At 48.4% G+C, this 25,390-nt stretch overlaps 1 protein-coding gene across 5 annotated transcripts; it reads left to right on the top strand.

The window, feature by feature from the left end:
* Window positions 1-24,955, top strand: DPP9 (dipeptidyl peptidase 9). 5 transcript variants are annotated; one of them, XM_050934184.1, is made up of 21 exons: window positions 1-148; window positions 1,709-1,798; window positions 5,541-5,794; window positions 9,410-9,522; window positions 10,611-10,820; window positions 11,030-11,198; window positions 11,371-11,484; window positions 11,754-11,882; window positions 12,375-12,436; window positions 12,804-12,904; window positions 14,817-14,994; window positions 15,826-15,991; window positions 16,143-16,219; window positions 17,969-18,121; window positions 18,585-18,720; window positions 19,537-19,682; window positions 20,085-20,231; window positions 20,321-20,473; window positions 21,162-21,304; window positions 22,001-22,112; window positions 23,652-24,955. In XM_050934184.1, the coding sequence occupies exons 2-21, from the start codon at window positions 1,743-1,745 to the stop codon at window positions 23,742-23,744; spliced, it is 2,712 nt and encodes a 903-aa protein (XP_050790141.1). In that variant the 5' UTR covers window positions 1-148; window positions 1,709-1,742; the 3' UTR covers window positions 23,745-24,955. The 5 variants fall into 5 exon arrangements, with proteins under 5 accessions (XP_050790141.1, XP_050790140.1, XP_050790142.1 ...); XM_050934183.1 differs by having other exon boundaries at window positions 2-148; window positions 16,140-16,219; XM_050934185.1 differs by having other exon boundaries at window positions 3-148; window positions 10,647-10,820; window positions 16,140-16,219.
* Window positions 24,956-25,390: the final 435 nt, after the last annotated feature.

The raw sequence follows: 25,390 nt of genomic DNA, 5'->3' as shown, positions 1-25,390 counted from the left end.
CGCGTCTGTGCAGGCCGCCCCCCTTTCCCCTCCCCGTTTCCGGGGCTGCTGTCTGAGTGCCCGGGACATGGAGCGGGAGTGAAGGCGCCCCCGCCCCCCCTCCCCGCTGAGGAGCCGCCCCGGCCGGGGGAGGACGCCGAGCCCCGGGGTGAGTCCGGGGGGGGGGAGCCCCTCCCCGCCGGGGCTCTGACTGAGGGAGGGGCGGGGTCACTGCCCCCCTCCCGCAGGGGCCCATGGCGCGGAGGGGGGGTGGGCTGTGTCCCTGGCTGGGCCTCTGCCCCCATTGCCCAGGAGGATGGGGAGCCCCCCCAGTGCCTTGGGGGGGGCTGTGTCCCTGGCTCCCCCTCCCCCGATTTCCCGGGAGGAACGGGGGGGGCCTCGCCCCCATTGCCCTGGGGGTGGGGGCATGTCACTCCCCCAGTCTCTTGGAGGGTGGAGGAGTCTGCCCCCCCCCGGCTGCCTCTTGGGGGGGCGGGCGGAGTGGGGGCTGTGAGGAATGTGCTCACTCCTTATTTTCGCAGGCAAGCGTCGACTCACCCTTCTGGCAGCTGGGGTGGAGGTTACAGTGACACGCATTCCAGCTGCCCTCTTTGCCGGGCATTGCCTTGGCAGCCGGCTCCCTCCTTCAGAGACATAACCGCTTCTCTGGCCTTGCCTGTGACAGGAGCTTGAGCAGGGCTTCTCCGCCTTGCTGCTAATGCCTGTGGCTGTTGGCAGCTGCTCCTTTTCCTTTCAGTGCAACTTCTTATTGATTTGCCTGTTTCGGGGTAGGTAGGTCTCTGAGCTTCCAGACAACGCAGGGAAACATTTAAGGCTGTTAGGCCTGAGGGTGACAGCGTCTTTGTGGGGCTTGCAGATACAGCAGCAGTCCAGGGTCTTTAGCCCCACTTTGAGCTTTCTGGAGTCAGGGAACATCATTACCTGGAGCTTTCCCTGGTGGAGAGGGCAAGTGAAATAGCCTCTGTACTTAGCCTCCCCTAGTGTACTGTTGGGTGGATAAGAAGTGGTGGTGGTTTGGACAGGCTCTGGGGTCTGTTAGTGAAGGCTGTTAGTGCTGCAGATCTGGGGCGTATTTACAATCCAAAGCTCTATGAGGGGGTGAGAGAGGAGGGAGAGGTCCCATAGTACTTTCAGGATTTTCTTGGCTTGGATTTTGCATTATAGATACATTCCTCCTTAGGGTCTTAAGGAGCAATAACATCTTGTAAATACCAGTGACCCTGGCCATTCTGTCACAGTCATCAGGCTGTTGCTGAGACAGAGAATTGTCAGCTCTGTAAACAAGTGGGGGTTATATTCTTGGTGGAGCTGGTGCCTGAAATATATGCAACAGACTTGAGTACTCTCTCTAATCTAGGGCTTTACAGCAATTTGGGCATTAAAGATTGAGATCATTCAGAAGAGTTTAACTGGGAATTTGGCAGAAGAAAAAGCTGCTGACTACCTGCATGGTTCACTGCATACACTGAACTTTGGTGCTGAGGAGATAGGAAATCCACCTCTTAAAATATTTGGATATTAATATCCCATATGGGTTAATTGGAATGGATCTGAACTGCAAAGCAAAGATATCCCCAGGAAGCTGCTCAGTAGGCCCCAGGCTGTGTCAGCAACATGATGGATGGTGGACTCCTTTTACAGTATTTCATTCCCATGCCAGGGGGAACTGCGGTTACATGAGATCTGTTCTTTCTCTCTCCTCATCTAGTTTCCTGTCGTGCCCAAGGCTTGCTGAATAGTTAATGCAGAAGGTAAAGAGGGTTCGTCTGGAAAACGAGACTGCAGGAAGTTGGAGAAGGTAACTTTCTGGTCTCTATCAGGATCTTTGTGGCCTTTGGGACTAAGTGGTCAGAGGGCGACAATCAACATTCTGAATGAGTGATGGACATGATAAACAACCACCTGTTAATTCTGCCTGTGGCATCCTGTGTCCAACCATATCGAGAGTGCCTGAAATGTTTGAGGAAAATTACCTCTTTCCTACTGAATTTAGGTTCCAGGCTTTAAAAGGTCTTTGCATTTTTCTACCCTAATGCTCCTTGCTCCCTTACCTTTGCTGTTTCTCTTCAGCCTAACTTTATTAAATTTCCCCCCTCCCCAAAACCTGCAGCCGTGTAACCTCGTCAGATGTGGCAGATTAAGCAGGACGGTAAGACAGTATTTTCAGACATCTTCAGACTCTTTTGTGTTGTCATTGAGGAATACTGAACGTAGGATTAAAGGCTCACTGTTCCACTTCCACTTAGATCATCTTGGCTCTTGGGCCATGTCTATGCTGCAGGGTCTAGAGCAGCATATCTATGGTGCCGTAACTATGCCAGTTTAACCCAATCGTGTAGATGCACTCTGCAGCGATGGAAGGGTTTTTTCCATTGCTGTGGGAAAACCACTTCCCCGAGTGACTGTAGCTAGGTCAACAGAAGCATTCTTCCATTTACCTAGCTGCATCTACACCAGGGGTTAGGTCGGCATAGCTGTGGTGCTCAGGAGGGGGGATTTTTCTCACCCCTGAGTGCTGTAGCTATGTCAGCCTAAATGTTAAGTGTAGACCAGGCCTCGATCACAGTGTGTTCTACAGACAAAATTCACCAGGAAGGGGGATAACCCCAGGATCTTTTGGAGTGCTTTTTTCTACCACCTAATTGTTAGCTGTGGGGTTAGTCACTGTGGAGTGGGTGGTTGCAAGTATGTAAAATCTGGGTGTGAATGGACTGTCTTGAACTTAGGTCACTGAAACCTGATCTGGCCTTGAAAGCCCTTCTTGTGAGGAGCAGTGTTGTTTGACTGATCACGTCACTAACCTTGAAGTGGCTTCACCAATTGGGTGGGAATTAGCTGTAGGCTGGAATGTCTTCAGCTGCATGAAAGCTATTTTGTTTTACCAGCTGAGCAGACTTTTAAGATCCAAGCTGCAGTGGGATTTGGGAAGAGCGGCGTGTACCCAAGTCACTGCTCTATCCCTTTTATATCCTTGTGTTTTCTGTGATGTATTTTTGATAGGCAGAACTTTGCCTTGAAACACAGTATTAGTTGCTTTGAAGGGGAAGGACATTAGACTGAATTTAATTCCCCTCGCATGGTCCTGCGTTCACACTGAACAGACTCAAGACTGTTGACACTCTGCAAAGTCTTGGGAGAAAGTTTCTCAAAGCTCGGTCCAATGTTCCATCACGTTGTCCGCTGTCTCTGCCACTTTGGCTTTACTTGTGCTGATTGGAAAGTACTTTTCTTTGTTTAATTTTCAAGCTGTGATTTGTTTTGTTGGTTGGCTTCAGGGTCACAGATATTAGGAGTAGTGGGGAGAGGTTTATTTTGAGAGTCTCTTTCTGTAGCTTCCACACTGTATTTTGTTCTCTGCACCACTGAGAGACCCAGGAATTGGAAGCTGCCATTTTACTCTGTAGCTGTAACTTAATGGAGTCAAGCTGTATTTTAGTTCAGTTTTTCTGGCCTCGTGCACTGTGGTCTGGTCTGCTGGTTATGCAGAGCCCACTCTACTTACTGGGTCTCAGGCAGCAGATTGTGTGCGTGGTTTGGATTTCTACTTGCCTAATCTCAGTTTAGTCTCTCAGAATGAAGTCAGAAAGTAACGGATTAGAGGAGGAACTGTCAAGCCTTCCCTTTTCCCTCTTGGTTAAAGGAAAAGAGGTTTGTGTATTTGACATCACAAGAGGTATTTATTCATTAAGAGGGCAATTGAGCTGTCATTGTGCTTGACCATTAAAAGGCATAATTCTGTAGGACAGAATACGTCTAATTTATAGTCAAATGAGATCAAGACGTAGGGAAGAAAACTTTATTCTGAAAAGGCTATTGGAAGGTAGTGAGGAGTCCCCCAGCAGTGCTGAGAGATTTCCTGGCAGAATCATTTGTGAGATAAAGTGGATTGAGATGAAACGATCTAACACTGGTTTATGAGTTAACCAGCCACCCCCAACTCCTGCCAGAATCAAACTGGGAGAGGGCTTTCTATGTGGTGCTGAGGCTGCACTTCCAGAGAGTTGGTGTATATTTCATGCAAATTAAATACTCAGGTCTGACAGGCACATGGTAGGATGTTCTCCTGTTGAAATGCAGACAAATCTCTTAAGGGGCCAGCTGCATTCACTCATTTAAGAAACATGACTTTAAAAAGGAAGTCTTGGTTAACTCTTGGCTGTTTAGAACGAGGTCTTTTTTTAAAACTCCTATAGGCCTTATTTACTACATTGTTTATATTGATGCAACATCCAAGATGGTGATTCTGTCAAGGTGATGAGACTGCTCTAGTTTCATTTATTTTACAGCAAACTGAAATTCTCAGATACCCATGAATAGCTAAATGTCCCAGCGTAGGAGCCTTGACCCCATAAGATGACCATGAAGAAAGATGGTCCAGCGGTTAGGGTGTTAGCCTGAGACATGGGTTCCTTTCCCTGCTCCAGCACAGGTTACCTCAGTGTGTCAATTCCTATTTGTAAAGTAGCACTTGATAAAAGCATTGGCCTACCTCATGTGGTGGTGTGAGGATAAATACATACAAGATTGAGGTGCTCAGATACCATGTTAATAGGTAGGACTAGGAAATAATGGAGCGACTAGTGCTGCGGTGACTTGAGGGTGCCATTACAGAAATGTCACTATTTAGAAGAAAGTGAGTCTTGCAAATTAACTTGCTCTTGGGTTACCTGGATCTATGCTCCCTGGGCCGTGGTTCCACTGAGACTAAGGTCCCTACTCTGACTCTGATTGCCTCATCTGGAATAAGGTTGATCAAGGGTAGTGTATCCTGCTTCATATACAAATGTTGGACTGTGCAGATCCCAGAAGTGACTAATGGCTGGAGGGGCTGAACTGGAAGGTTTTATGACTATGGGAGATGGGTTGTGGGTTTTATATAATGTGATACTTGGGAAATCAATGAAGGATTCCTGTTGATTGTGCAATAGGAGTCCAGGATATGCATTATTCCTGTGCCACTTTCCATTAGTCATCTTAATTCCACAGGTATCTTATTTGTCATTTGTGCCACTTCACTCCTGGTTGCAGCAGCACTTCAAGTAAGGCAGGTGTCATGCCTTCACTAAACCGATTTGAGATGCTTATCTGATCTCTGCAGGAAAGGAAGGGGACTTTACTTCTATATTCCCACTGGTCAGAAGTTTCTCTATGTGCTCACCCATCCATTGATGGTATCTTCCAATCAGGACCTATCCCATCTAAATGCCTGGAGTATGTTTCACTTAGGTCAAATGATTAAGCACTTGCTACACCAGATGCTTTCCTGCCCTGACTGATAACAGTTAACTTTTTTCCTGGAAGAAGTCCTGCACATGAGTCTTGGGTTCAGTTAGCATCCTTTACCAAGTTGGGCGTGGAAGGTGGAGAATTCCTTTCCATCTGATACTGTTTGTTTAACTGGTAACCTTTATGAGTGTGTAGGTAACTTTTTAGGATCTGTCCTTAGAAGTTAGCTGAATGCTCAGAGCTCCCTGTGAGCGGATGGAATGTGCCTAATCCGATTCCCCACATTAATTCATATCCCCCACCTTCTTTTTCAGTTTCTTGACCAGTTCCGAGGGGGAAGAGAGGATGACTGCAGTGGATGCGCTGTCAGACAACACTGAAGTGGTCGAGATGGAGGACGCACCTTCCCAGTTCCTGGTGGAGAAGCGTTCGTGGGATGGGCTGCGTGACATTATTCACAGCAGCAGGAAGTATTCAGGCATGATAGTAAACAAGGCGCCCCATGATTTCCAATTTGTCCAGAAAACAGAAGAATCCAGCCCACATTCTCATCGCCTTTACTATCTGGGTAAGCCTGGCTTCAGCCAGCCACTTTCCTTAGTAGGTCACCTTGCTAGTCCCTTGGCAGAGCCAAACCAATCTCTGTGTCAGGAGGGTAAGTTTTGTTGGCTGATGTCTCCATTCATCGCTAGGCAGCCCGGTGCCAGAGAGGAAGGGGAAAAGAAAGGATGATCTTGTGGTTAAAGCACTGGATTGGGACTCAGAAGATCTGGTTTCAGTTCCTGGCTCTGGTGTATGTTTCTTATATGATCTTGAGCTAGTCGCTTAATCTCTCCATGCCTCAGTTCCCCATGTGTTAAATGGAGATAAGCCTGCCTCTCTCCTACCCTTTGTTTGGTCTGGTCACTCTTCAGGGCAAGGACTAGCTAACTGCTTACGTATAGTGGCTGACCCAAATAGGGCCCCAGCTTGGAACCTCTGTGTGCCACTGCCTCTTTTCATTTCTCACATGGACTTGGGTTTGGTCAGTTCTCCAAACTATGGAGTATTACCTCAAAAAAAGGGGGACAATTTGGTTCTTTAAACAGGTTGGCTCTCCAGGGACCTGATAACTCTCCCTATGGTTATTGTATCCTTGCAAGCCCAGTGCATTTCATTAATGAGCCAGGTGATATCAAGTTTTTTTCAATAGAGGGAACCCATCAGACAGTCTTGTTGCTGTTCTGCCCAATAAACTGGAAGAGCCTGACCTCGCTGTGGGTATTGTGAGGATAAATCTATGCTTGAAAATGCTTTGACAAGAGGAAAAATAACTAGATAAGTGTTGGGTATTAATGATATTTCCTAGAGAAGTATTCTGTTCTTTACTAGAGACTTGAGAGAAGGCAGATCTTTGTGCTGTACCAGTTTATAGTTATGAGCAGAACCATGATGTAACTAATAAGCAACAGTTAAATACAGTGGCTGGATTTTATAAGGGCTGGATAATTTTATGGTCAGTAATAATTAGTTTTACAGGCTGTGAAAGGGAAATATTTAATGCTCCAGGGCAAAAGCTGATCATTACAGGGCTCAGTAAAGAACTTTCCCCATGTGCGACACTCCACACAACTGACCATGTTTTCCTGCAGTGGGCCCATTTTTATTTGAAGCCTTGGATACTGGATTTGATGGACCAATGGTATGAGCCATTCTGGTAACTCTTGTGTGCCTGTGACTGTTACTTATTGTAGTCCTCAGTACATTTTCATAGAGAAATTAGTGGAACAGGCACCCTGCAAACAAGTTAAACAGATGTGTTGGGGGGGGGGGGGGGAAGCATGTGGGTTCCTTAGTGAGAGAGTATGGACAGTAATGGCTCTTTATTAATAAAGTTTGTCCATATGTCAGAGCAGACTAGATGCATTAGATCCCTTTGGCGCTGGTTCTTTGGTGTAAGTGACAAAAGGTAGCCAGATATTTAAGTACAGTAGTAACTTCAGAGTTATGAACAAAAGGGTTACGAACTGACTGGTCAACCACACACCTCATTTGGAACTGGAAGTATGCAATCAGGCAGTAGCAGAGACAAAAAAACCGAGAGCAAATACAGCACAGTACTGTGTTAAATGCTGACTATTAAAATAAATAAAGGGAAAGTTTACATTTTTTTTGACAAGTGAAGGAAACTATTTCTGTGCTTGTTTACATTAAGATGGTTAAAAGCAGCATTTTTCTTCTGCGTAGTAAAGTGTCAAAGTTGTATTAAGTCAATGTTCAGTTGTAAACTTTTGAAAGAACAGCCATAGTGTCTTGTTCAGAGTTATGAACAACATCCATTCCCAAGGTGTTTGTAACTGAGAGTCTGCTGTAGTTGGCTTATGAGTCTCATTTAATGTTAGTAATTTTTCTCCATAGTGTCAGGAGTTTCTAACTCATCTTCCTAGCTGAAGTTGCACAGTAGAATGACCATGATGATTCTAGTACCCAGTGTTAGATGATGTATCCATATGTTTGATGGTTAATTTTCATTGCTTCATCCCCAAGAAGATATATGGAACACAGGAACAGATGAGATTTTGGCTGACTGTATCTCAAAGCAGTGTCTAGTACTTTGATTTCAAAATATCTTTATTTCAAGGCATTCCCACACTATAGGGTAAAACCTTCCTACTCTATTACAGCCTCATTAAGCTGGGGTTGAGTTGCCCGTTCTATTTGATCCGTACTGCATTAGGTAGGTATTGTGAAGAATCTGATTCTGAGTTAAGAGATGTGCCTGTTGACGTTTCACCAATATGCTTAAACGCAGTATACCAGTATTGTCCCACACTTAGCATAAGTATTGCTTTCCAAGCATCAGTGTGGATCTTATTGGAGTATGCCCATTGAGGAGGGGGGAGGAGCGAGTAAATATTTTCTATTCGACCTTTGGAAAACTTTGATATCAGAGCTGAGCATCTTTTCTACTTCATTTAAGGACCAAAATACAAAGTATTGAAAACTGGGGGACAATTCTTTTACAGATACTGGTTCTTCATAGAATATCAGGGTTGGAAGGGACCTCAGGAGGTCATGTAGTCCAACAGTAGAGAGTCATCATAGATATTAGTGCAGTATGAGAATATCCATAGGTGGATCTGAGGTTCGCAGGTTGTTGTAGTCATGGCCTTGAGAATGTATCTGTAGTATTATCTGTGTCCCTGACTGCAGTCTGTTCTGTTTGAGCTGTTAGATCTTTTCTGGGCTGTTCCCATAGATTCTCGTATTGTATCATGGCAGATGCTGCTTATATTAAACACCACATGCTCAGCATTTCAGTGTTTCTGCATCTCTGAAGATTGTATGCTTATAAGTTGCTTTGCTTCCCGAGAAATTACAAATATATTTAAATGTTAATTGTTGTAAAGTGAATTTAGTGACAGACTAACAGGCTTGGAGACTGAAGGCTTCCTTTCCTGCACAGAATAGATGCTACAGGGACAGTAGCATGGGAAGCCTCCCCCACATGGCATCCTGTCAGCGTACTGCAGCCTTGATCTAGAGCGTCACCACCAGTAAAGGTGAAAGGAAACATTCGTTGTCTTTGGTGCTCTGCTGAAACTGCCAACAGAGTTGCCAGCTGTGTTAGGTTTTTGATGTTGGAAATTGGACTGGCACAAATAACTTCATTTTACCATGGCCACTGAACAGCCAACATATAGCAATGCCTTTTGGCCAGTATTAAACAAAGCCACATTTGAACCTGGTCTCTAGGACCTAAAGCTGTAACAGGCTGGCTGTGTTTGTTAGAATGCTCTTTCCAGTTAGCAGTTCTTCTTTGTGCGGAGGAATGTTAAGAGGGTTCTGCTGGCTCGGACACAAACAGCTACACGGGTCAGTTCTCTCGAGGTGAGGATCTAGGGTGATGGCTGAGCAAACTGTAGAGAGGAACCCTAGGAGTAGCCAAAGCTGGGAGAAGGTTTGAGTAAGACTTAGTCTTATGGAAAAAAATTTATGTTAATAAAACTAAAGCATTTGGACCCTATGCAGTAAGTGGACTGTGTAAGAGCAGGTTGAGAAAGGCACCTCTTAAAAAGCCCCTGAGCCATCTAGTCTTCCTGAATATTTAAGAAAATGGCCTTGTTTATCTGCCTTTCCTGGGTTAGTCCTGGCTGACTTCTCTGAAATTGCCATGATTGTTTTGTTTGGTTGTTCCATACAGGGATGCCATATGGTAGCCGGGAGAATTCCCTTCTTTACTCAGAGATTCCCAAAAAGGTACGGAAAGAGGCCCTGCTACTCTTGTCATGGAAACAGATGCTGGATCACTTTCAGGTGAGGAGATACAACATACTCTTTGCGGTGGTGGTGCGTGGGGATCCAGGCTGACAGTACGATATTGGAGTGGTAGCTGGTATGTTGGAGTTCAGTGAAGTGGCATGTAAGGCAGGAACAAGGAGCAGGGCTTGGTGCCGGGGGCATGGCACTGGTAGAGTGCTGTGTAGGGAGATGTCTTCTCTGGTAATACAGGAGAGTGGCTGGTGTGCCAAGCACGAGGCTGGCAGTGAGAGCATGGAACAACAGCTGGCAGGGCAAGGACTGGTTTAACACTGTACCTAAGTCTCCTGTTGCCTTCAGTCTACCTCCAGTTATAAACCAGTAACATAAACTGCTGGGAGAATAGCACAGAGCTCTGGCTGTCCTGGCCAGACTCCCCCACCTGCCCTCCTTCCGTTTGCACATTGATTACCATGTTTATTTTTGATAACTTTGTACTTTTATCAAATGTGTGGAATAAGGATCAATCTGCTGCCTGCATTCTAAACATACATTACCCATTAGACTCACATAAACCAGATCGAATTAGGAAGGGAAACAAATTCCCCCTCCCTGTCTTCACAGGGGCCTGGTGTTCTGGTACTATTAATAATTCGCCAGCCTCAGCAACAAGAGGGTGGAAGATATGGGACTGGCTTTTGACTTCCCAGGTCTTCTGTTAAGCAGAGATTTCAAGTGCCTGGAACTACACTTGAATCTTCTCAGAGTCCCTTTGAAACTAACTCAGGATTCCTGGAATAGCAGTTGTTTGCAGTGTCTGACTTGGAAGCTGTATATGAGAGGACACGGATAATGTCATTAGGTGAATTGGCTGCTCCTAATTTGCATTAGCAAGTGGCAGCTCTTCCTCAGTTTTAAGGTGGAGGTGCCATTCATAGACTACAGGTCCAAGCCTTTGGCTCAGATCTAGATGGGGACATTGCAATTGGAAGGTCATGGGGGTGTAGCCTTCGTGGGCCACGCTTTCACACTAAAGATGGCGGTGGCCGTGCTGTCGGACTGCTGGCTGCATTTGCCTAGTGGGTTACATTCTAGCCACTCCTGGATTAGCTGGTCTCATTAATAAAGTGTTGCCATTCCTTCAGACCTGCAGATTGTCTCTCTCTGTCGTTCGCAACCAGGCAACCCCTCACCATGGGATGTACTCTAGGGAAGAAGAACTCCTGAGGGAACGCAAGCGTCTCGGGGTCTTTGGAATCACTTCCTACGATTTCCACAGCGAGAGCGGCCTCTTTCTTTTCCAGGCCAGCAACAGTCTCTTCCACTGTCGAGATGGGGGCCAGAATGGCTTCATGGTGGGTCCGCTAATGGCTCTGTGGGAGGTTTGAGGGATTCTGCAGCTCAGCGTAGTGAAGGCCTCTTGAGTCAGACCTTGGCACTGGTCTGCCATCAAGTCTTGTTTTCTTGGTCTTGATTCCCTTGTGGGTGGGCTGGATCTATCAAGAAGTTTGTGCCTTTGAAGCTGAAAACAGAATGGGGAACATCATATGCCTTATTTCCCCAGGTGTCTCCAATGAAGCCCCTGGAGATCAAGACCCAGTGCACAGGACCGCGAATGGATCCCAAGATCTGCCCTGCCGACCCCTCCGTCTTTTCATTCATCAATAACAATGACCTGTGGGTAGCGAATATTGAGACGGGAGAGGAGAGACGGATGACTTATTGCCATAAAGGTAACCGGAACTGCTCCTCCACATCTGGAGGCGAATCACCTCTTGTGGCAAGAGTCTGACCAGAAGGATTTACTCCTCTGCTCTTTTTTTTTTTTCCATCTGAGTCCCCCTTCCCTTTCTGGATCATTCTTTCCATTAACTTCAACCGCTCTCTGCTCTCTTTCCTCTGCAGGTTTATCCAATGTGTTAGATGACCCCAAATCGGCAGGTGTAGCCACATTTGTCATCCAGGAGGAGTTTGATCGGTTCACAGGGTACTGGTGGTGCCCCACAGCCACCCTAGAAGGTGAGTGTTCTGCTTAGTCCTGGAGAGACCAAGCTGCATTGGTAACATAATTACTGGCCCCTTTAAGGTGCTGAGTTCCAGGTCATTCATTATGGGATGTGCACTGTGTACTGGTAAATATTTGTGTGACTAGTTAGTAGGTATGGCATGACCTAAGGGAGATGTGGAAAACCAGTAGGCCCAGTATGTGCTGCTGTGGTGGTCCTGGCAAGCCGACACAGTTGGGGAAACTGCGTGACGGCAAACAGACCAACCTTGTCTTGTCCTAGGTTCAGAGGGTTGGAAAACGCTGCGGATCTTGTATGAGGAAGTGGACGAGTCAGAGGTGGAGATAATACATGTTCCTTCACCTGCCCTGGAGGAGAGAAAAACTGATTCCTATCGGTACCCCAGGACAGGTCAGTGAGGCGCAGGGGAGTGACTAATGCAGCTGCTGCCTCATGCAGGCTGAAGCATCATCTGTGCTATAGACTTTGCATTATTAATCTAGATACTTAACAGGATTTAGGGGAGGGTCCATAAATATTCAGGACAGTCTCTGAATCTGTCAGCACAAAGTTCATTGCAGGAAGGACAGCTAACGTCCAACTTAAGTAAAGGGATTGTTGTTACGAGATGGAGGGTATCCCTTTGCCACATTGCTGAGTACACTTGGAATCACACCTTCTCCATACTGGGAATGCTTGCCCATGCATTCATTCACATGGGCAGGCATACTTCTCCACACATAGAATTGCTTATCTCCACACCAGCAATGCCATTCCACAGGTGTATAACCACACAAAGCCAAATAGCATCAGGCTCAGATTTTTATTCTCTGCAAGCCTGGGATGCTCAGACCGCTTGCCATCTGATAATGGTGTGTTCTCTCATTGCTTCTTCCTCTGCAGGTAGCAAAAATCCCAAGATCTCATTAAAACTGGCAGAGTTTAAAATGGACAGCCAGGGAAAGGTAAGTAGTGATTACCGCAACAGGAGCAACAAAGAGTCCTGTGGCACCTTATAGACAAATGGACGTATTGGAGCATAAGCTTTTGTGGATTAATACCCTCTGATACTTGCAACAGGAGGGTTCTCCCGTCAGCATAGGTAATCCATCTCCCTGAGGGGTGGTAGCTTGGTCGACAGAATTCTTTTTCTGTTGACCTAACATTGTCTAAACCTGGTGTTAGTTCGGCTTAGCTACATTTCTCAGGGATGTGAGTTTTTCACACCCCTCAGAGACATAGCTGGGCTGATGTACGTTTTCATTGTAGACCAGCCCACAATGTTGGAACATCCTAGTTTTTTAATACTCCTTTTTTGGTCTCTTGTTGCAGATCATGTACGCTCAGGACAAGGAGCTGGTACAGCCTTTTGCCACATTGTTCCCTACGGTGGAGTACATCGCACGGGCTGGATGGACCAGAGATGGCAAATAGTACATAGGTTTTTCTACCGCACGCTACCCCCCCACCAGTTTACTGAGCTATTACAGCCACTCAGTGAAGAAATTTGTCTCTCACCTTTCACCATAAAGGCCTGGCTTTAAACCCACAAAAGCCAGAAGTCTTGGCTGCGCTTGACTCCGCCCCTGCAATAATACGACCTTACATAGCACATGTAGTAACTGACCAAGTGGAGTACAGAGTGAAGGGCTTCACGTTTTTCGAGCTTTTGTGGGTTTTAAGCTGCCACAAGTGTAAATGACATTGATGTATTAAGTGTGACCCTCTCTGCCCTGGGAATTCAATTAAAATTCCATGACTAGGACAGTTAACCCATAGGCACGTGGACAAAACACTCCTGATAGGAAATGAGAACATTATAAAGGGTCACATCATTAAATGGAACAATGATTTGTCCTGCTGCTCTCTGTGACCATGCCAGATGCATTAGAGGAAGGTGAAAAATTCCCACAGTGCACCTAGTCTTTTGTGCATTCTGTATATTGGGAAAACTCCTTTGTTTTTGCAGGGGCCTAGCTTACACTTCTGGAACGTTAATCTCTCAGCTGGCATAGCTATACAATTGGTAATGGTCATAACATCCAGCCCTGAAGGACTGAGTGAATCTGTATTGGGGAACTTCTTGTTGTTTGGCTAGATAGGAAGGGGATCTTGTATAGTATTTTCTAAGGGGTGCCTGGCAGATTTAGCTACATGGTTCCCGACATGCTGTCCTTTGACAGTATATCTTTGTTTCCAAGTACAGCAGAAGAATAGTCCAGAGACCTTGGAGGTGAAGGTCCCAGCTCGGTGATTTGCTTTTCCAAGTACAAGAATCACATCACGTTCATTTTTTCCCTTCCCCCACGCAAAGCTGGATGATTCTCAGACATCTTATGGCTCTTTTTTTTCTTTAAAATTGTTTCAGGACCCCAAAATAACATCTGAAAAAAAATTCTTTCTTACTAAAATCTCTTTAATTTTGCTTAAAAAGCTTGCTAAGGTTTTGGCAGGCTTCAGTCCAGATCACACTTGTTTTGGTTATTTATAGATTGTTTTCAGAAGCTGTAATTTCTGTGGCTGATCACTAACTGGAACATGTTGCTGCACTTTCCTTTGGGCTCGTTCTTGATTAATTCACCATGCCCCTAGCGCTAGGTTTACTCAGCGTTACATAGGAACCACAAGGCAGCCTTCTACTTCATGATACAAGTGCCATGCACTAGGGCTCATCGAGGGAGGCAGTACTCATGAGTTTATGAAATAAGGTCATAATCAGCAGGGTTTCGTTCATGGGAGAGCCTGCTCCTTCATCTTACCCAGTTTTATAAACCTCTTCTGCTGTGGACACAGGCCTGAGGAGTGTCCAAACCAAGTAACGATGATCTGCCTCTAGTCAGGAGGACCACAGTAGAGCACCACTCCTGATTAATCAGCTGTCTCCCTTGAGAGACCCGGAGCTGAGACTGGCGCAACTCCTTCAGTTTGCACTGATCTTTGGTCTGTTCCTTTCCCCACTTGCATAGCCAGGCAGCAAGGAAGCTGCAAAGTGGTTATTTTAGTTTCTCGTTTTGTTTTGGAAGCTCATGATAAAACATGTGGCCCATGCTATCCAAGGAGAGGGACTGCCCACTGAAAAGTTAAATTCTAAAAATGCAGCTCTGCTAACTGAGTTTATCTTTTGTAAATCGCCGTTCTAGCAAAGCTCCCAAACAACCTGCCTGTATGTTACCCACGTACAATACCATGGATGCCTTGGGATTCAAATTTGTATGAGTCTTTCCAATAAAGATGTAAGGTTGAAATGAGGAGGAGCCTAAATTCCTTCCTCAGCCGAGGAAAGGCTAGTGTGTTCTTGACATCCGAGATCTGTCCATTTCACCTTTGCTAACTTTTCTTTCCCAGTGCGTGGGCCATGTTCCTAGACAGACCTCAGCAACGGCTCCAGCTAGTTCTCCTGCCTCCAGCACTCTTTATCCCAGTACCAGAAAGTGAAGAGCAGCGCATCGAATTTGCCAAAGCCGTGCCGGAAAACGTCCAGCCATATGTGATCTATGAAGAAGTCACAGATGTGTGGATAAATGTAAGGGCACGGGGCTGTCCCAAATTACAAATGGGCCTCTGGGTTTTTTCCCATCCTCTTGAACGAGATGTGCAACCAGCTTGGCCTATGCTGATGCTGATAATGTCCATGGTTACTCTGGCCCATGTCAAACTCTTGATTGTTCAAAGGACTGGTAGTGGGACAATAAGGAACGGTCACCTCTGGGTTACTGGTTCAAGCCTAGGTTGGAAAAGACCATTCATGGCAGTTGAGTGGCCAGAGTGAAATGAGTTAGTGAGTTTGACTCTTAGTAGATGTCTGTCCTCCTTGCAGACATCATTAGCTGTGGTGCTAATTGACTTTTGTGACCGTTCTGGCAGAAAGGGCAAGGAGTGAAGGGATCTGGAAGAATGAACTATCCTCAGCCCTAGAATTGATTCCTCTGTCAGGGTTTAGGTAGTTGATGGACATGGGACGAGGGGACGGAGTTTGCATTCTCTGGGCTATCCTTGTCCTGTGGATAAACAGGACTTCAGTCCCCAGGGCTGTCAGTCTGATGCAGCTTGGTGTTAAAAAAAAAAAATTACACGGGGGGGGGCGGGGTGGAGGGCGTGTCTGCTGGACATGGGCATTTGAAAGGCTCACTTGCGTCCTGGGGCCAGATGGAAAGGCTGAGGTGCCTGGGGCCGTCCTTTGGTGTGACAGTAGGTGAGGATCCGGCTTTCCCCACCATCTGTCATTTTGATTTCCCATGAAATTGCGTGGGTTAGTGTTGGCTCCCTAAGCTGTGCTTCTGCTGGGTTATTCCAGCATTGCTTAGCATAGGGGCTGCCTGGCTCATGGTGCTTTCGTCCATCTCTTGTCTGCTAGGTTCACGATATCTTTTATCCTTTTGCCCAACTGGAGGGTGAGGAAGAAGAGCTCTGCTTCATCCGAGCCAACGAATGCAAGACCGGTTTCTGTCACTTGTACAGAGTCACAGCCATACTAAAGCAGAGCAGCTATGACTGGACTCAGCCCCATGTCCTTAGCGAAGGTGAGAGCAAATCCCCTCCCAGCTTGGAGGAATATTCCCCCTCCTTTCTGCCTCACCCTTGTCAGGAGGGTGTTTCTGAATGTACTCAGCTCTTGTACTCTGGCGGTGGGGGAATCTGTCTCATCCTTGCACACTCTCTCTTTTCTAGAAGACTTCAAATGTCCTATCAAAGAGGAGGTTGCCCTGACCAGTGGGGAATGGGAGGTGTTGGCGAGGCATGGATCCAAGGTACCGGTTACCTTTATTTTCTCTTGCAGTGCTCTGCTTCTGTACTCACTGCCCACAATCCTGGCATGTACTTTGTGCTACAGGCTCTTGGGACCAGCTACAACCATTTAGACTTCATTTTGTTTCTAGTTTCCTTTTTTATTGCTGCCTTCGCTTCCCCCAGAAGCACTGTAGCCGGGTGCACAGAAAGCTGATTGCCTTTAATCAGGTCTCTTATTGCTCCTTCTGGGAAACCACGTGGGTCAGGCCATAAAAAGGAGTAGAGTGAGGTTTAATAGCCACAAAGACATTCTGTGCAAACTCATCGTGGGGCTGGATTGCAGCATTTTAACCCCAAAAGGCATTTGGGAATCGGGGACGTTACCTGGTGCTTGGAATTATCTGCTTCCATCTAGCTGATCCCTCTGCAGAGCGTTTTGAGAAACAGGCTGGGGAATTTAGTGTGATCGTGGAGAGGAGGGAACTGTGTGTATCTACAGAATAGCCAGATAGGTGTTTTATTAGCCTGCTATTGACTTATGGAAGGCCCGGTTCCTTTCTGCTTTAAGAATGTGGTGGCCCTCAACCTAATCGCTCTGACCCAGTCGGTTTCAACTGAAATAACGAGCCTGTCTGCTGAGCCCCAATTAACTTGGATTTTCGCTCACTTCACACTCTTGAGGGCATGCAGCTAGTCTCAGCAGCTTTTCCCCACTCTGGAATTAATCTTCTGTCCCTCACACAGAGAATCCATGTGGAATGTGCTGTTTGTTTTGGCCGCAGTATTGTTCTGTGCACACGATGGCTGAAATTGTACTGGCAGCAATTATTTCAATGCATTTGTCACTCTGCAGGGTTCTATCCCTGTCTTCCTGGCTAATGTAGATGGTTCCCTTCCACACACTCCCTCGGAGCGCCATGCTGGCCAAACTCTGCTGCAGACCCCAGATAGGCTGGGCTAGGAGTAGCATTCAGGAATCAGAAACCTTAAGTTTCCCGTGAAGTTTCTAAAACGGGCCAGCTAGCTATAGTGAATGGAGCTAAGCTCTGCTAGAACTACGTTTAAAAGCCCTAGTCTAGTCTAGCGTTACAACTCTAATGCAGTGTGACCTCATCCAGGCTGGCTGGCTAGAGCGTTTTAGAAACTGCTTGATCTGGAACCATGATTAAACAGAGACGTGCAGTTGAATTGGGTTTGGGGTAGTGGCTATTCCGCCCCCCGCAAGGAGCGTAGAGCATGAATGTATAGCATGGTGGCTGGACAGAAATGTTGGAGGTGCGCACTGGTCAGGGAAGCAATGCTGGAACACTGGGGAGATGCTTCTGTGCTTAAACAGGGTTTCAGGCAGAATGAACAGAGCCAGGATATCCTTTTTTTCCTGGCTTTGCTCTTTAGCACATAGGCACAGTGAGGCTCTCCTGGCCAGCTGGCTGTCTCCTCCGGTGCAAAGGACTGGGCTTTATCCTGTCTTCTAGAAGCATAGTGTATGTTCTGTAACTTACCAGATCAACAGACCGTGTGCACTAACCATTAATACCACAAGCACCCTTTACCGCTGTGATGTTTTGATTTAAGCTGACTTTCTATATGGAGATATACCTATCTCATAGAACCGGAACGGACCTTGAAAGGTCATTGAGTCCAGTTCCCTGCCTTCACTAGCAGGACCAAGTACTGTCCCTGACTTTGCCTGGTGACAGATCGTTGCAGTGGGGCAGGGAGCAGTCAGCTGTTTTCGTTTGACACTGAGCCCTCTGTTCTCTTGGCAGATCTGGGTGAATGAGACGACGAAGCTGGTATACTTTCAAGGCACGAAGGACACCCCATTGGAGCACCACCTCTATGTGGTCAATTATGAGTCCCCAGGCGAGATTGTACGGCTCACCACACTGGGCTTCTCTCACAGCTGCTCTATGAGCCAGGTCTGTTTGCCTCGTCCATAGGATACCATGTAGGCTCCCTATCTTCCGGCTAGTATGAGTCCTGGCTAGTAATGCTCCATGAGGGCTGCCTTAGATGCCATGGCTGCTTGTGGCTGCTCTGCTGGACTCTGATGGGAGTGATCCAGTGCCTACCATGATCTCCATAGATGCCATCATTGGGAAGCAGAGGTCCATGCTGGTGCTCATTTGGAAGGCTCCATGATGGACTTACTCCTCTGAAGGAGGAGTGTGATGTTAACATGCCCCAGAGAGGAGTCCTGTCTGGCTCATGTGACAGGATGGTGACTGAACCCTGAAGGCATTGGGGGGGGGGGCAGCTTGGGGGCGGGGAATAAGCATTGGCTAGTTCTCAAGGTCCTGATAGGGATACAGACCCCCACTGAAGTGGCCTGAGAGAATAACCATCTTCGCTTAACCCCCATCAACTGTTTCTTGCCTGTAGAACTTTGACATGTTCATCAGCCACTACAGCAGCGTCAGCACCCCGCCCTGCGTGCACGTCTACAAACTGAACGGCTCAGCTGACGACCCGCTCCACAAACAGCCCAAGTTCTGGGCCAGCATGATGGAAGCAGCCAGTAAGTCGGTCCTGATCCCCTCTGTGCCAGGCGACCTAGCCAGGAGAGCATCACTGATACCAGTAACTGAACATGATCGAAGGGGAGAGGCAAAGACCATTAGATGGCAAATGACCTGGCTAATTTCCACCTTGCCATGGTGAAGTCTTGAAATCCTTGGGGAGAGATCTCATCAGTGGGTTGCTTGGCACAGACTGGGCTTTGCTGAGGCCAGAGGGCCCTAATGCTATGCATTGGTCTTACCCACCCCTTGCAGAAGTTGTCACACTCCTTACAGGGTGCCAGGTTAACGGCTGCATGTTAACCGGGGGTTCTTGACTGTGATGGTCTGCAGAGATGGGATGGGTGGGGATCCACTGACTGCTTCATCCAAGGAATGTGTGTAGCTGCTGGCTCATCCTGTACTCCTGCGTTTGGTGCCCATAAAGAATTATTTTCAGCTCACAGCAGCTGTTGCACCCTGCTGGGAAGGCTTTCTCCCTCCACCCCATCCTCCTCTCCCCTTGCAGGGTCACCCTGGAGTTACAGTGGGTTGTGCACAGTATGAGGGGCTCGGTGCACAACTTGGTGAAGTTGTGTAATGGGTTGTCCCTGCGCTGTGTGGTCAGTTCCCAGGTGCAGGTGGACAGGGGCTCTTGTAAAGGAGGTTTTGCTAAGATCTGGGACAGTCTGTTCATCCAGAAAAGGAAGGTGGGGAGGGACCCCTGGTCTGAGGCACGTTGGGCAAAGGTTGAACTCCCCTGGTTTGGGCTGGGGAGGGTGATGAAAGCATGTTGTCCTTAGCTTGGTAGCTAGCATCTGAACTGTTTCCCGCAGGCTGTCCTGCAGATTACATCCCCCCTGAAATCTTCCACTTCCATACCCAGTCGGACGTAGAGCTCTACGGGATGGTCTACAAACCTCATAACATCCAGCCTGGAAAGAAGCACCCCACGGTGCTGTTCGTCTATGGAGGCCCTCAGGTAACAACCCAGCCACGGCCAGGACAACAGCTGACCTTGGCTCTCCTCCTTGAGCTGGTGGTGCCATCCAGGACAGAGCTCTCCATAGCTCAGCTCTGCATGATTGGAATTGGACAGCTTTGCCTGGAGTATTGTAAACCCCCTTTGGTGAACTGCAGATGGCTTCTCCCATTTAATCCAGAATTGCATAACTTCCCTAGTTAATGGCTTTTGCCCATCTGGTCAACTTGGCTGCCCAGCTCAGAACCTGATGGAATTTGGGAATGGCCAAGACTAGCTTCCTGCTAGCACAGAGCCCAGCCATGCTCAGTTGCTACTGTTTGTGAGGTGTGCCTACGGGCTGAAAGGCTAAAGGTTTCCCTGGGGGACGTTCCACATGCCTTGTCCTTTCTCCTGCTCTAGGTGCAGTTAGTGAATAACTCCTTCAAAGGTATTAAGTACCTACGGCTCAACACACTAGCGTCTCTCGGCTATGCTGTGGTGGTGATTGATGGAAGGGGCTCTTGCCAGCGAGGACTCAAATTCGAAGGGGCCCTTAAAAACCAGATGGTAATATCCTGTTTTACAGTGTCTCCTTTCACTTCCTTCCCTCTTCCTGTCTCTTACACACAAACAGCCTTCCTGTTGCCTCCTCCTAGGGTCAGGTGGAGATAGAGGACCAGGTGGAAGGTTTACATTACGTAGCAGAAAAATACGGGTTCATCGACCTAAGTCGGGTAGCCATACATGGCTGGTCTTACGGGGGCTTCCTCTCCCTCATGGGCCTTATCTGTAAGCCCCATGTGTTCAAGGTGAGTCTGGCGAGGTCGGGTGTCCTTCTCGAAGTCCCTGCTGTGTCTGGGAGGAATAATACTGGGCAGGGAGGACCAGGGCTCTGCACCTGTCAGTGGCCTTTACTCTTTGCTGCCCTTGGTGGCTTGTGGACCCAGACTGTAGTGAAGTGTGAAAAGTCCCTGCTGCTAGCATGCCAGAGCTCCTCCCCAGAATCAGGCAGGTCAGGCTGCATCACATGTACGCTCTGGGTTTCAGACCAGGTGTGGCATGCGGGGACTCAGGCAGGTGGGATTCAGGCACTGTGCAGAGTGTTCTGAGTCAGCAGATTGATCATAGCACTTAAGAGCCCCAGTCCTGGGTCAGGACCCCATTGTGCCAGGTGCTGTACAAAGACAGTCCCTGCCCCAAAGAGGTTTAATGACTTTGCATCCCCCAGCGACTGGCTGTAGCATAGCTTCCCACGAGACTGTTACTGCCAGCCCTGGAGTAGTGATTTTAATTCTTGAATGGAAAGGAAAATAACAAATCGGGGAAGAAATTCACCAACCATCCAGACCTCTAAGTCCCTGGTTGTGGGATACTCTGGTGCAAATGACCAGGGTTGGCATGGGAGAATCACCACTTGCAGAAACAGATGCCCCCCCCCCCCCCGAAATGTTCTAGAAAAGGAAAAATTACCCCCCCCCCCCAATGCCTGTTTGGCAGGTTGCTATAGCAGGTGCCCCTGTCACGGTGTGGATGGCGTACGATACTGGATACACCGAGAGGTACATGGATGTCCCAGAGAACAACCAGCAAGGTTATGAGGCCGGCTCTGTGGCGCTGCATGTAGAAAAACTTCCCAATGAGTGAGTACTGTGGGGTTGGATGCTTATAACTGGAAACTCACCCTCTGGGCACTTGCCCTGTGAGGAGTGGTCGAGAAGCTGTAATGCTTTCTGGTGTGTGTATGGGGGGTGCTGATGTTATTAAAAAGCTCACAGGAATAACCCTTCCTGGTTTGTTGATTGTGCCTTGGGTTCTCCTCCCTGGTTCCTAAAACTCGGCTCAGCCAGCACTGGCCAGTCAATACCATGTCAGGTACACTGGCCACCAGTTAGCACCAGTGAAGTCCAAGTCCCCCAGGGAGAAGAGTCCTGGCCAGAGCAGGACACATCTGGTTGCTGCCAGTCACCTTCCTGCTGGGCTGGGCTGAGCTGAGCTGCCTTACTTGGAAGGAAGATCAAGATGCAGGAATAAGATGACCAGGGAGTCTAGCTAGAGGGTCTAGTTGGGGAACAGACTGTTCGGCTTGGAGAACATCTGTCCGGAGGGCCTGAAGGTTTGTTTGGGTAGGTCCAGGCCCCATGTAGCCTTATTTCTGCTCGGCTCATCGCTGCCTTCTGCAGCGAGCTGGGGTGGCATTGTGCTCACCCACAGGGAAGAGGCAGGGCTCCAAGCCTGTGGCACTGCGCCATGCCAAGTGGGCTAGGGGCTGGCTGGCAGCTCCCCGCTCAGGGCTCCTGCAGGGCTTTGCTCTGATTCTCATCCTATCCCATCTCCAGGCCAAACCGCTTGCTGATCCTCCATGGGTTTCTGGATGAAAATGTGCACTTTTTTCACACGAACTTTCTGGTCTCCCAGCTAATCCGGGCTGGAAAGCCTTACCAGCTGCAGGTAGGAGGGACTGGAGTGAGGTGGGAAGGTCTCTTTTTAGCCTGGAGGCAGTGGAAAACTCCCCTCCTCCACCCCCACCCCCCCAAGGGGAATATGAGTGCAGTGTGGATGTTCTTTCACCTGGAGAAGCAGAGAGTTCTCTCCTATGACTTCCTGTGGGACTGGCCAGTAGGTGGCACTCTGTCGCTGTTTGATGTACTGCGTGTTCCAATACTGAGCAGTAGTTTGGAATCTGGACTCACCCTCTTGGCTGGTGTTTGTCCTTCTTCCCCTGTACTCTGTGGCTGGGAATCTCATTTCCCCAGGGGGCCTCTGCCCTCTGGTAGTAGATACTTCTGCTGATGCCACTGAGTGCGCTTCTCAGGCCTTTGGCTCGCAGATAGCCTGCCACCGTAATGGAGCGCCGGGGTCGCTGTCTCCGAACTGTTGTTTGCTCCCCTAAAATGGACTCCACCTTCTGAACCGAGAGGCAGGCTAACAGAAGGGAATGGCTCCATGTCTAGTTGGTAGCCGGTGTCAAGTGGAGTGCCCCAAGGGTAGGTCCTGGGGCCAGATTTGTTCAATATCTTCATTAATGATCTGGAGGCTGGTGTGGACTGCACCCTCAGCAAGTTTGCAGATGACGCTAAGTTGCAGGGGAGAAGTAGATATGCTGGAGGGTAGGGATAGGATACAGAGGGACCTAGACTAACTAGAGGATTGGGCCAAAAGAAATCTGAGGTTCATCAAGGACAAGTGCAGAGTCCTGCACTTAGGACAGAAGAATCCCATGCACTGCTACAGACTAGGGACCAAATGGCTAGGCAGCAGTTCTGCAGAAAAGGACCTAGGGGTTACAGTGGATGAGAAGCTGGATATGAGTCAAGTGTGCCCTTATTGCCAAGAAGGCTAATGGCATTTTGGGCTGTATAAGTAGGGGCATTACCAGCAGATCGAGGCACGTGATCCTTCCCCTCTATTCCTCAGTGGTGAGGCCTCATCTGGAGTACTGTGTCCAGTTTTGGGCCCCCTACTACAAGAAGGATGTGGAAAAATTGGAAAGAGTCCAGGAGAGGGCAACAAAAATGATTAGGGGGCTGGAGCACATGACTTATGAGGAGAGGCTGAGGGAACTGGGATTGTTTCTTCTGCAGAAGAGAAGAATGAGGGGGGATTTGATAGCTGCTTTCAGCTACCTAAAAGGGGGTTCCAAAGAGGATGGATCTAGACTGTTCTCAGTGGTACCAGATGACAGAGCAAGGAGCAATGGTCTCAAGTTGCAGTGGAGGAGGTTTCGGTTGGATTTGAGGAAAAACTTTTTCACTAGGAGGGTGGTGAAGCACTGGAATGGGTTCCCTAGGGAGGTGGTGGAATCTCCTTCCTTAGAGGTTTTTAAGGCCTGGCTTGACAAAGCCCTGGCTGGGATGATTTAGTTGGGGATTGGTCCTGCTTTGAGCAGGGGGTTGGACTAGACACCTCCTGAGGTCCCTTCCAACCCTGAGATTCTATGATTCTATCACTTATTCCTAGTTAAGGGCCATCCCTTTTGCTTCTGCGCAGATCTACCCCAACGAGAGACACAGTATTCGGTGCCCCGAGTCCGGAGAGCATTATGAAATCACACTGCTGCACTTTCTACAACAATACCTCTGAGCACACAGGCCTCTGCAAACTGTTGGACACTGACAGCTCAACTCTGCCTCCTGCCGCTGCCCACCCCAGCCCAAAAGCTGCCTCCATCCAGTGCACAAATCACTGAGTGCCCACCCACAAGCGGGGGTGCTGCCTCCAGTGAGGGAGAGGGTGGGAGTCACCCCTCCTGTTTCCTCTGGACAGTGCCACCTTCCTTCACTTTCCAGCTGGAGCTCTGCCCTGCTCAGCTGCTCTCCTCTCTGGCCTGGCTATTAATGCTTTTTTTTTGCTGCTACTTCCTCTATGCTGGGAAATCAGTGGAGTGTCTCCAGAGGCTGAGCTCTGCCTCTTTCCTTTTTCCCACTACTGCACCTCCACTCACCTGCAAGAACTCTGTGCCTGTGCTGGAGATGGACGAGCCAAATCAGCAAGCTGCCTTAAGCCAGGAGGGAGAGGGTGATCCACTGCTGCGTCCTGTGGGGTCTGATCACTGCTGCTGCGTCCTGGCCCATACGTGATGAGCGTCTGAGCCCTGGGATCTGAGAAGAGCTCTGTAGAAGCATGCAACACTAGTCGTTTTTTTAATTAATTTTGCATAGCAGATTGGGGGAGGCGGCTGGGGTTGGCGACAGTTAGCATCCTCGGGCACCTTTCTCCGCTTGCTGCTCATGGGCGGAACCGTGCCAACAGAGAGCATGGCAGCTGAAGCAGGTCAGCACTCGCCTCTACAGAAACTGCAGCAGCAGAAGCTGGATTTTTCCACACTCAATGGATATTTATGCAACTACTTCCCCCCCATTCTCTCTCCTTCCTGCCCCTCTACCCTTCTTTGTGCTGTGTCCCAACCCTGCCTTTCTCTCCTCACCCATGCCCTGAGCTTTCAGATGTGCACTGAAATTGGCTGTGCTTCAGTTCTCTGCGGGTCAGTGACTGTTTCCCTCGCGCATCTATTTGGTGAACACTCTCTTCTGGTTTTTATTTTCCTACTTAACAGGAACTGCAGTTCCAGGGAGGGGGGGATCGAGCAATTGCACCTCAGGGTCGCACCCACCCCCCAAGCCAAGGGTTCTGCCAGGGGCAAAGAAAAAAAGAAACCCACCCTAATGAACCACATCAACTTGCCCTCGAGTATTTTAAGTGCGTATTATGAAAAGAAAATATTTTTATGGATTCTTATTCTTTTATAATTATGAGTGTACGATGTAGCGACTCATTAAAATATTGGAAGCAGACCCAGCCGTGCTCTCACTGGTCTTCAGACTGCCGGCGAAGCTTGGGGAGGGAAACAGTCCCTTGCCTGCCGTGCCGGCGCTGCTAGCAGGATGAGCACCAAAGGCTCAGTTTTGTTGTGAGCGTTGGGAATGTATTACGCCCCTACAGCATTCCTTAGGAGAACCATGAGCTAGTGGTTGAAATTGCGGACAGCTGGGACTCTTGGATTGTAGGCCTGCCCCCGGCTGAGTGCGTCCTTGGGGGAGGCCGGGTTGGAAAAGGTTGGCCTCAGGTCCGTATTGAAGTGGCCTGACTCTTCAAGACGAGCTGAACAACCAGCAGCTCCCACTGATCACTGTGGGAGTTGAACAGGCTTGCAACTCTGCACAGCAGGCCATGTAGGTTCTTCACCTCTGTGTGGGTGCTCAGGCCTGCCTGTGCTCATCTCCGCCTGT

Source organism: Gopherus flavomarginatus, chromosome 24, assembly GCF_025201925.1.
Source record: "Gopherus flavomarginatus isolate rGopFla2 chromosome 24, rGopFla2.mat.asm, whole genome shotgun sequence".
Classification (NCBI taxonomy): domain Eukaryota; kingdom Metazoa; phylum Chordata; order Testudines; family Testudinidae; genus Gopherus; species Gopherus flavomarginatus.
This window is presented reverse-complemented; position numbering and strand designations above follow the sequence as displayed.

Coding starts and splice junctions, on each gene's coding strand:
- DPP9 (XM_050934183.1), top strand. CDS start 1,743: ATGCAGAAGGTAAAGAGGGTTCGTCTGGAAAACGAGACTGCAGGAAGT. Junction 16,220..17,968: donor TGGCGAGGCATGGATCCAAG/GTACCGGTTACC, acceptor TTCTCTTGGCAG/ATCTGGGTGAATGAGACGAC. Junction 21,305..22,000: donor GTAGAAAAACTTCCCAATGA/GTGAGTACTGTG, acceptor TCCCATCTCCAG/GCCAAACCGCTTGCTGATCC.